This window comes from Diabrotica undecimpunctata, chromosome 5 (assembly GCF_040954645.1).
Source record: "Diabrotica undecimpunctata isolate CICGRU chromosome 5, icDiaUnde3, whole genome shotgun sequence".
In the NCBI taxonomy this organism is placed as follows: Eukaryota; Metazoa; Arthropoda; class Insecta; order Coleoptera; family Chrysomelidae; genus Diabrotica; species Diabrotica undecimpunctata.
The window spans coordinates 85,173-97,644 of NC_092807.1; the positions used below are offsets into that span (position 1 = coordinate 85,173).

The following is a 12,472-nucleotide window of genomic DNA, read 5'->3' on the forward strand; positions in this document are numbered from 1 at the left end:
TCCTAGATGGCCAGGACACGAACTACGAGATCTTCAAAGATCTCTCCACCGAGGACATAGACGAAGGAGACTTCAAAGTCCCCAAGACTAAGAAAAAGCGAAAAAGAAATGTACACCACAGACGACGACGTACCCCTCGAAAAACGAGCCACAACAAAAAGGAGCAGTGGGGACGAAAAGTCCGATATAGGACAAGTCCTATCCAAACTCGGGAACCCGGAGGCTGGAGTGCCATAGGGAGCGGTACTGTCACCTCTACTGTACACGATATACACAGCAGACATACCTAGAACACCAGGTACACTACTAAGCATCTATGCCGACGACACAGCGATAGTAGTCAAACACAGAAATGTAGACATCTTTGTCAACCATTTTCCATCCACTCCTGAATGTAGGTCTCGCCCAATTGCTACCATCTTTCTCTATCTTGCGTTAATCTAATCCACTGTTTGCCTGCCATTGCCTTTATGTCATCTACCCATTTTTTTTGAGGTCTTCCCATGCTTCTTGTTGCCATCCTTGGTCTTCATTCTAGAATTCTCCGTGTCCACCTGTTGTCATTATATCGGGCTACGTGACCTGCCCAGCTCCATTTCATTTTTGTAATTTCTTCCACAATATCCCTAATCTTCGTTCTACGTCTTATCTCGGTGTTTCTAATCTTGTCTTTCAGTGATATTCCAAGCATGATTCGTTCCATTGCTCTTTGCGTTGTTTCTAATGTTTTAGCAGATTTTTTGGTAAGGGCTACTGTCTTCAAGCCGTAGGTACAAACTGGTAGTATGCAATGTAGACATAGCGGTAAACAACTTACAAACAGCGCTAGACGACATAGAAGAATGCTGTTTAAAATGGAAAATCGCTATAAACTCCGAAAAGACACAGGCTGTATTTTTCAAAAAGAGACACCAACAACTCGCGAAGTCACCCTATTATCAGACGTATTTCACACGAAACCAAAATAACAACTGCAACTAAGGCACATCTAAGAATTACACTGCATATTCTCGATCAGGGAAACCCAGCGCGCAGTGAATACCTGAATACCATCTGTACATTTACTCAACAATTTAGATACACACTAGAGGGAAAATAAAATAAATAAATAAAGTTCCTGTATATGAAAAAAACTTTTATAAACGAACGACGGCGACGGTAGTCAGTATTTTTTTTTTTTGGAAAAAATACTTAAAAAATTTTGAAAATTTAAAAAAAAAAAGATAGAAAAAAATACAAAAAAAAATTTTTTTGTAAAATATAATGTAAAATGTAGGTCTTCATTTTTGTTTAAGGTAATCCCAACAATGTAGATTATTTATTTTTAAATAAGAAAATAACGTTTTACGTCGTAGGCTTGGCCTGACAGACCACCGTCGTCGAAAGGAGCATTAACCATTTACGGGAAATTCCAATATTCTAGCTCTTGGTTAATACATGCTGATGATGCAGCGTTAGTAGAAAATAATGAAAGATAATTAGAGTGATGACTAGATCAGTAGAGATAAATTTCTGAACTCCTAAAGTACTTTTAAATTTTTATTTTGTATTTATTTGATACGTCGAGAAAATTCAAAGACTAATTTATTATTTAGTCCGTCTTTTCAGACAAAATGTAGAGACGTAGTAGATTATCTATTTTTAAAATTGTACCAAGCAATAAATTTAATGATTATATAATAAAAGTTTTTTTTCAATTGGCGCCAATTCAAACATTTTTAACGTGACGATTTCCGTCTTTTGCCAAATACTACTGTTATACACTAAGCCGATACGAGTAAATAAATAATGAAGCAAAATATTTTGGGTATTGCTTAGTCTCGGCTTATCTCTATCTTAGTATTAACATTCGTATTCCCGGATTATCATAACGCGCAACATTGGTCTAGTAGATAAATAAAGCTTTTTATGACAATAATAAAACATTTAGACATTTTATACATTTAGTATAGACAATCTCCATAATTTTATCAAGTATTTAAGTATTGGGAGTTGTATATAATATGTATATCCATCAGTTTTCTACTTAAGTAGCTTTAACCAATACAAACCTATTGTCTTGGTATCGGCGACTGTGTTTTAGCCACGCCACAACTGTATTATTTTTACATCACATCACGTTCAGCATATACTCAAAACTAGAGGCGTTGACATACTTAATTCACAGACTCGTGATGTAATTAACACCGTCTGATATAGACATAATATCATTTTATTTCAGTTGCATTATCGTATGCGAGCTGGTCATTCAAAATAATTACTTTTTCGTGGTGAAAATTATTTTTCTCTAGTGTCTTTATAGTGTGGTATTTGTGCGTATTTTACGAGAATGGAGAATTACAATGATATATCAGATGACAGAATTTTTAGAACAAAAAGGATAATGTCTGTAAGAATAGGTAAGAAGATAATTTTTATTATTAGAAATTATTCATTATTATCATTCTCTTTACCTTTACACTCATGCGGATTCAGTTTTCCTAAACATATCTCTTTCTTTTCTCTTCTCTTTCTATTTTGGGCCATACCAATATCAATCCATTTACCGACATGTCCTGCATAAACCTTTCCCCTCAGGTCTTCTTTGATCTTCCTCTCAGGAACCAGCAGATCAGCAATTCTTTGTATTGGGCGATTAACGTCTCAACGTTGAACATGACCAAACCATCTTAACCTATACTCTCTCATTTTGGCATCTGTTGGTGCCACCCTCAGACCTTCTCTAAAATACTCATTCTTAATTTTGTCATTTTTTGTCACTTTACTCATCCCGCTAAGCATTCTCATTTCCGTCACATATATTCATTGTTCGTCTTTTTTTTTTAACTGCTCTACATCAGTTCCGTACATCACAGCTGGTCTAATGGCTGTTTTATAAAATTTTCTTTCAGCTTCATTAGAATTTTTCTGTCACACAACACACCACTCGCTTCCTTCAACTTCATCCATCTAACCCTAATGTTATTGCATGCATCTCCATATATTTCCCATTACTTTCTAATACCTATCCTGGGTGCTTAAAACTATTCTTTTTCTTCGTTTGCCTCATCCTTTAAGGACATTGTCAATTATCACTGAACATATTTTTCGTTCTTCATTAAAACTATTAGTTTTCATAATTATTTTATCATTCAAAGGCATTTGATTTGTAGTAACTCGTATTTTTAAACGAACTTTTCAAATACGTTTTGATCTCACTCAGTTTTAAGCTTTTCGTCTCCCCCAGTTTCGTCTATTCCAGTTTTTATTCTCTTTCACTATTTCCTACTAAGTAACACTACATCATCAGCATACATTAAGCTCCGCGAAATGTTATCATGTAGGTTCGCTGTTATTTGATCCAAAACTGAGCTGAGAATAGATAAGGACTAAGCACCAAACTTTGATGCGATCCCACTTTCACATGAAATGTATCGGTCTCTCCCACTCTTTTCCTAACACTAGTTGTTGTTCCTTCATACATGTCTCTCATAATCTTTACATATTCACCGGGGGACTTATTTTTTATTGAGTTCCCACCACAGAATCTCTCGAGAATACTTTCTCAAGATCAATAAATAGGATAATGGATCCAAATGTAAGCCCCTTTTTATAAACCTTTTGGTATTCGTAAAGTTTATGGATTGAAGACGTCTTAAATTAGATAAATCGCTGATAATTAACGCTATTATACTGCAACAGGTTCAAAACTAATTTTAAACTAACATTTGTTTAGCAATAAATTAATTTTTTTATAATGTCAAAATTCCCAATTTAAAAAAAGGTGTTTTAATATGGGACCATGTGATATTGTAGAAAATTGTCTTTGCTATAATAGTTTGTTTAATAATTACAATATTTCAATTTCCTATCTCTCTAAATTAAAGACTTACGATCAACACGACGAAACCGAACTACCCTTGCCTCACTTCGTCTTTATCTTCTCAAATAGAGGCACGCTAGTCAAAACTCCCTCTTAGGCTTCTCAACTAGAAAGAAGTAAATCCTTTTCACGATTCTCAAATAGAAGCAGATTTCAATTAACTTTATTTTTGTTAAATAGTTATCTCAGTTAAATTCAGTGTTAGTGCATAAAATATGTAAGTACCTGCTATTACAATTCATACAGACGAAATCGTCAGTTTTTTGTGCAAATCTTAAGTAAATGTCGGTCCGAAAAATTACAGGGTTGCCGGTTATACAACTAAACTTTTTTGCTCTACATTTCGCATGTGTTTAATCTTAAGAACACTCAATATAAATAGTGTATTCTAAGAACATTCTATTATTATTTAAAAAGGTGATTTGTTGGCAATTCCCATATTGCTATTTATTTATGTAAATCATAAAAATCATTGAACCAGCTACCTCATCATTTCCCGTACAGATATCCTAATATGAAATACCACGTTATATAGGCTATAAAGGTGATACAAATTATTTTAACGCTTTGTTCTGAAAATAAACTACTTTAATACATGAGCAAATACACTGTATATTTAAAACACGTTAGCAAAACATTAGTTACACCATAAAACTTTGATTACTATTACATTTTAGCGATTTTTAGCATAAAATAATTTTTTTTTGTTTTTAACAGAAATTGTTCGCACTGCTTGCACAGGAAGTTGTTATCTGCCCCAGAATTCTGATTTGCCCATCGGCAACATCTTCTGCATTGTCTCTCTAATGCTCCCCCCTTTATCAGAAGAATACAAACTTTCACAAAAAAGACATTCTGTATCAATATCGTCCATGTCGTCGCTGCTGTCGTGGAAAGAACTCTTATGATCTTCTTTATCGCTCGTTTCACTAACATAATGTTTTCTTTTGATTTGTTTTGATTTAGGTTTCACTCCAGGTAGTGTTCCTTTTCCTGTTGGAACTCCTTTACTCATCCCTCCAGCTGACAGGTTTTTCTCTGTCTTTATTTTCCTATTTCTTGTGAGTATTTTTTTTTGTTTTCAGCGTTCATAGGATTTCGGCTTGCATTAGATTACGTTGTTGTGAACAACTGTTTCTTGGCTACAGATGCTGATTTTTTAGCAATACATACTCTAATTTAGTTAGTTTTGCTTTGTAGGGTGTGGATGTGATTAAATCCACTTTGCAAATTGTGTCTAACTTAGGGGGGTACTTGGGGGGTAGCCGTGGAAGAGGTACTATGTCTTCTGGGCTGACGATACCTTGCCCAGAACCGCTACAGGATGGTTGTGGTCCTGCTTGGGATGGACCTCCTTCTGAAAGTAGATTTGCAGAGTCCGGGATGTTAATAGGGATGTCCTGGTCACTAAGAATATGTTTGTTCGGTGGGTATAAGCCTGCATTTTTGAAAGCTAACAGAATTTTTTATTGTGGCAGCTCTGTCGTAGGCGATTCCGAACAACTCTCCGACCTTTAAGTTTATCACAACCTTGCCAGTGTTTGAATGAAGCTAATTTTTAATAGCGTTTGTGTAAAATGTTTTTAATGGGAACAAAAATCCAACGTGCAGGGGCTGCATTTTGTGGTTTGAGAGAGCGGGCAGGCAGACGATGCTCACATTGTTGTTTCGTACCCGCTTTATAAGGTCCACGTTTCTCATATGGCTATGTCCGTCGAGGCAAGGAGCACCGGGTCATCTTTTGAAGGCTTTGTGTGCTTCACAAAGTGCTCAAACCACATGGCGTATATGTCGATCTGACTCCATCCTTATGGGTGATAAGCAGGAATGGAACCAACGAGTGACCCATTCATTAACTCATAATTGGAATTTTTTCTTGGCCAGACGATTCAAGGCGGTACATAAGATCCCACAGCATTCATGCAGACGACTACAGTAATAAGATGCCCTCTTTCAGCAGATATTAAATTGGCAACATTTTTTTTACCCTTCACCGACAAAACTTTTGCAGATGTATGTTGCACAATTGTGATCCCAGTTCCGTCCACATTGAACAGCCTGATCGGATTACTGTTTATCTTAAGTGCAAGCAATTTGTATTTTCATTATTTTAAGCGCATCTACTCACTTCACACTCTTCTGTAAGACTTCCAAGATTGCAAGAGCTTATCCTAATTTTTCAAACATGTAATGGTAATAACCTCTTAAATAATAGCCCCCGCCCGGAAATCCGAACGGAGGCTCAGTTTGCTTCCAGAACATTTTACCTAATACTCCAGTAAATGAACGAGAAATACGGGGAAACTGTAAAATTTTCAGTGTCACCAGCGAATTGCATGAAAATTTGGATTTATGTTATACTTACCCTCACTGGACTTTGCCGTTAGTTGCTTTTTATTTTTTTGGGTATACAGTTACATTAAATTTATATTTCTGTACTGTTTTAGTTTTTTAACACATCATTTCTACCCTTATAAAAACCACCCCTTGCGAAGAAATTTGTATACGTAAACAAAGCAAATTATAAAGCGGTAACGATTATTTTTATTTGGGGTGCTAATAATGGGGTGATTTTCACGATGTTTTTACCAAAAAAAAGGACCAACTTTATTTTGATCGTGACTCACTTAGTTTTGATGCTAGAAACTTAAAAAAACAAAAATAAAGCTTTTTTTAAACACTTTGAAAAAGCTTTGATGAATTTTTACCGAAAAGTAATTCAGTTTTTGGTTATTTCACCAGGATCCCTACTCTTAAGTACTGCCCTATAAACCAATGTATTATTGTCCGTATCCTACCACTAGGTTAGGTTTATATACCACCCGTACTTTATTCGGGATATAGTCAACATTGTTCTGTTATTGATGCTAAATGCTCGTATAATTCACGTTTGAGTACCAAGTATCAAACATTATTTAAAACATTATAACCATAAACTATTTGTTATCTTCATGTAATGTACAGATAAACTTAAAATGTTTTATTTTTTTTACCCATTAATATATTATAATAAACACATCAATTACCCTTCTAATTTGTTAAAGAAACTATATAAATGGTGTCATATTTTGGAATAAAATAGATTGAACTGTTTTGTCTGCATTGGTAGATTATTATCAATGCAACGTGCTAAATGCATGAGAAAACCATCAATTTAATTATATCTCGCATGAATTCGGAGTGAAACCTACGAATATAAAAAAGGATGATAAGCAGTAATCGACAGTGTTCTTTATTGTATTTGATTGATTGCACAGCTCAGTTTATCAGTTATTGCGACAAATCTGGTGAAAAGAAATTAGAGTTCTTGAAAAGTTAAGTAGCTGAAGTTACCATTTATTACTACATACTACTTTTAAACGAAAAAGTCAAATAGTTAAAATTAACTTTACTTAAAAATAAACCAATTTAATGGAATATGAAAGAAACCTACAAAATTGTTATAACGCCAAGAGGAACACATTGTAGTAAGTTTCAAGATACTAGGATTTTTCTTTTAACAAAAGAAAATGCATATGGGCAAATTCCCATTATTATTAACTTCATAGATGCCTTGACTTCTAAATGATTTTTTGAACTTGTTTTCAATAAATATACTAATTTCCAGTATATTAGAATGTCCTCAGGCTATTTTTTTACATTAATTAACAGTTTGTAAGACGAAGAATTGTTAATTTCAATGAAAAATCGCGGAATTTACTGCGTGTATTTTAAAGAATAAGTTTTATTTCCCTACATAACTTTTTCAGCATTCAGCGGATTATCCTGAAATTTTTACTGAAGTTTATATAGATGAGTATAAACTGTGAGTATGAAAGGTGTGCCACTAAGGATAACAGACTTATAACAAAACTAATAAGCGTAGCAAACATTTTATCAATTTAAAAAATTTATTTAATTTAATTTTATTCCCTCTACAATTTTTTCGGCGTTTATAATGTAAACATTTTACAAACAGCATTTTGTTCCTTGTTAAAAAACAAAAAAATCTATGGTTTGTAGAAATCTGTGCGATCAAAAATAAACCCTAGGGTAACCCTGTTTTCGTTGCAGCCTTATTCGTGATTAATTTTGTTAAGATACATTTTTCTAAGCACACTATGGATATCATATGCACACCTTCAAACTTGCCGTGATCATTAGTATTTGTATTATACAACCTTTGTATTTTGTTATTTGTATCCTTCTTGAAAATGGCTCCAAAATGGGTGCCGAAACGCCAAAGCATTAAATTCTCAACGCGGTTCTTCCCGAGAACTTGGTAATTTTCACATACCTATATAGGTGTATATTTCAGAAAATCCAGAATTTTTTTTTAATATATTTATACATTTTTTCTGCGCCATTCAGCGTTTCCTTAAATTTTATGACGCGCGGTTTTCCCTCATTATAAGTAATAATATAAGTAATAAATCTCGTTTAAAAAGTGTGCCGGTATTTTAAAAATCCTAAAGGTTTTTTATTAGTATGATCATTAATGGGGATTTGCTCATATCAATAGGAGAAGAAAAGGATCTATTGACCTCGAATTCAATAGTGTTATTCCTTACTCTAAAAGGAATCTATTTTACTAGGTTTCAAGACTCTAGGACTTTTACGTCAAGAACAAAACGCATAATGTTATGAAAAGAGGACTTTTGACTCGAATACACTTTCGTCCCTACACGTAAAAGGTAATGGAAGCAAAGAAGATAAAGTCGAGGTGGACAGACTACGAAACCCTGAGATAGTTAGAAAATTTGAACACAAACTTAAAGAAAAACTAGAAGACCAAATGAGTAGTACTGTTGAAAACATAGATAATTACTGGAATGAGTGCGAAAATATCCTGAAAGATGTAGCAACAACAGTTTTAGGAAAGAAGAAACAGGAAAGGAAGGGGACAGAATGGTATGATGGGGAATGCGCAAAGGCAACTCAAAAAAAAATCAGGCGTATGGGAAACTCCAAAACAGAAGAACAAGACAAAATCAAGAGGAGTACAAGCAGAGAAAAAGATACTAAAACAAAAGAAAAAACGACATTTAGAAAACCAGCTACAGGAACCAGCTAGAAATGCTCAATTCACAAAGCGAAGCACGAAAATTTTATAAAAATGTGAACCACAACAGAAAAGAATTCAAACCTAGAATAATCATAATAAAAAGTAAGAAAGCCGAAATTATCAATGAGCCGGATCAAATAGTGGAGAGATGGGCGGAAAATTTTGCTGAGAAATTAAATATAGGCAACCGAGAAGTGACTGACATAAATGACCACAGTGGAGACGTAGACGATGAGAGGGAGAAAAATAATATACCAATAAAAGAAGTTGCCAAGGCAATAAAACGGTTAAAAAACAACAAATCCCCTGGAGAAGATTTACATAATAAAACATACATAAAAATACATAATAAAACTTGTTGCATCCATTTGGAGAGAAGGAAAACTCACAGACAGTTTGAATGTAGGTATTATAATACCTATTCACAAGAAAGGGGATCCACTAATATGTGACAACTATCGAGACAATACCCTCTTAATTACCCTCTTTATGATCGTTTACTAGTATATACTGAGGAAAAAATAGGCAAATACCAATGTGGATTCCGAAAAGAAAGGTCAACAATTGATCAGATTTTCCTTCTCAGACAAACCTTAGAAAAGACATATGAATATGGAATCGATACCCACCACCTCTTCATAGATTTTAAAAGCGCTTATGGAGTGTAGACAGAAGCGCACTTTATAATGTTATGCCAAAACTAGATATTCCGTCGCATCTAATAACATTGGTAAAGGCAACTCTTTCGAAAGTTGAGTGCAAATTCAAGGTACAAAACAGAGTGTCAAGGTCTTTTCAAACACATACTGGATTACGCCAGGGAGACAGTCTATCGTGTCTATTGTTTAACATCGCGCTAGAAAGAGCCATAGAGAAATCGGGCATAACAACCAGAGGTACGATCATCAATAGAAGTGTACAGATATTGGCCTATGCAGTAGACATTGACATAGTATCACGGACAAAAAGAGAGCTTTTGAAACACTATAAAAAGCCGCGAAGACAATGGGACTGCAGGTCAACGTATCCAAAACAAAATACATGAAGGTCACGAACAGCACACAAATAGCGGCACCACAAGATCTGGTGACAGAAGCACACACATTCGAACGGGTCTCGGAGTTTATATATCTTGGAACACAACTAAATAAAAGCAACCTAGTAAGCGTAGAAATTAAGAGAAGAATATACCTGGCGAACAGACCTTATTTTGGACTAAAGCAGCTCTTAACATCACACATAATTAGCAGAAAAACCAAGATACTAATATATGAAACTCTTATTAAACCTGTCCTGACATACGCGTCAGAGACATGGACTATGGTAAAAAATAACGAAGAACTGTTAGGCCGCTTTGAAAGAAGAATACTTAGGCACATATACGGAGGAGTACAAGAAAGCGGGATATGGCGCAGGCGCTACAATTTTGCTATGAAAAATTCAACATCGTCCGGTTTATTAAAATTAATAGACTAAGGTGGCTAGGACACCTTGAAAGAATGGACACTGGAGACCCCCAAAGTAAAAAACTTATTTTTTAAATGAAGTACAAAATCAAAATTATTAACTTTTCCATTCAGTGTCAGTGAATATTAAGAAAAAACCAATGACGTAGAAACATTTTTATCTCTTTCTATTTTAGTTAAGATAAAATATCAACTATTTCGTTATATAGTTTCAATAACAAGCGATAAGCGACATAAACAGAAACACGCCACGTTCATTGCTATCGACGGGGACTTGTTACGTAAGATCTAATATCGAGGGTGGTATAATAAACAATAATCTTTTGTTTTCTAGTAATTTCATAACTTATGATTAGTAATTTAATCATATTATAGATTTGTTTCAAAGAATCTCAATTGGCAAATTGTTCGCTATCTTAAGTTCTTATCAGAGTGATCATTCCCATCTGCTCTGTTATAGTAGTATTATTACGACAGCTTAGACGACTCGAAGCTACTTAAGGAATATCCGAGTCCAATCATCAGTTTATCAAAGTTTCTTCATTCAAACAAATCAAGCAATGCTACACTGAAATCTTCAGTATCCATATACAAGAGAGCGCACGTATTGGCCTGCTGACAGACACAAAATTCCATGTCTTTAAAGTTAACATATCCATTTTATAAGGCTGAATTCAGACCCCTTCCCATATCAGTTGGCCCAACGATAGATTGGTAAGAAAATTAAAATTTTAGAGAACAAAAATAAAAGCGCAGCGTAAATTTAGAAGTTTTAATGCATCAGACAACATTTTTGAATTTCCTAATACTAGAAAATATTTTATAACGTAATGAAAACTATTGATTAAACAGAAGAATAATAAATTAAAAAATATCTCCCCTTAGAGGGGAGTTATATCCTCTTTATTTTTAATGACATCCACAATTTTTTGAGGCATAGTTTTTACCAAGTTTTAACACAATTCTAATGTAAACTAATCCCGTATTTCTTGCAATTTTTCCTTCAATTAGTTGACGAACCTGGCACGATGTTTTCTCAAAGCTTTTTTTTATTTCGCGCCATAAAGTCTCAATCAGGGACAAGTCGAGACTGTTAGAAACCCATTCCAGAAGTGATATGCCACGATCTTCAATCCATTTTAAACTCTTTTGTGAGGTATGACAACCTGCGCCATCCTATTGGAAGGCAAAATCTTTCGCTGGTGTTATAATCGGTAAAAGAGATTCTTCTAAAATATTCAAATATTTGTCCGTGTTTACAATCCCATCGATAAAATGTAACTTTCCGACACCTTTAGACCACATGCTGCCCCAGATCAGGACAGATGCAGGAAATTTGACTTTTCTCTTCAGACAGTCGGGATGGAAAGCTTCATTTTTCGTGCGAATGACGCGGTCTAAAACACACACTTTAAATCTGGACTCATCTCTCCATTGCATTGAATCCCGTTGACTTTTGACCATCTTAGTCTGTTTTTCTTTTGATGTAATGTTAAAAGTGGCTTTTCCTTAGATTAAAATAAAATGAAATTTATTAAAAACAATTCGTACTAATTTTTTCAACTATAAAACTTACTTTGTAAGTACCAAATCCTAATTTGTGGGCCTCTCCGTGACATGTTGATCTAGAAATTTGTCTTTCAATAACTGCACTCCATAAAACACTTAACTCCATATAATTTTCTCGTCGATTTTTCACTATAATGCGTCTTAATGCTCTTTTGAACATATTCGCAATTTCCTAATAGGATTTTCTAGAATTAAAAAAATCTAATAATGATTGAACAAATTTTCTCATCGATAACTTTACCTCGACCCATTGTACAATACACAAACGACAAAAAGCTAACTGATATGGGAAGGGGCTCGTATTTATTACTAATTTATTACGGAAAGAAAAAATTTATTTATTATAATATAATATAAAAATAATATAAAATTAGACACATATTATACTTATTCAGAAATACAAAATTCGTACTGAAATTCTTCATCATCTTCTGGATCTATTGGCGCACATGCTTCATACATAAGCCCATTTCAGACAGACAGACCGAGCAACGTACCCATCCTTCTTCATCGGCTGATAAGAAGAACCAC

The 12,472-nt window shown here is 34.3% G+C and overlaps 1 protein-coding gene across 3 annotated transcripts in view; it reads left to right on the forward strand.

Annotated features, from left to right (window-relative positions):
* Nucleotides 1-12,472, forward strand: part of Pfrx (6-phosphofructo-2-kinase/fructose-2,6-biphosphatase) — a 47,410-nt gene that overhangs the window by 5,770 nt on the left and 29,168 nt on the right. Inside the window, exon 1 of one of the 3 annotated variants that reach the window (XM_072531301.1) lies at nt 2,153-2,399. The exons of the other annotated variants lie outside the window; for them this stretch is intronic. Coding sequence (XP_072387402.1) covers nt 2,330-2,399 — 70 coding nt within the window. The 5' untranslated portion in view covers nt 2,153-2,329. Of the gene's footprint in view, nt 1-2,152; nt 2,400-12,472 lie in introns of those variants that run through there. 3 annotated transcript variants of the gene reach the window in all.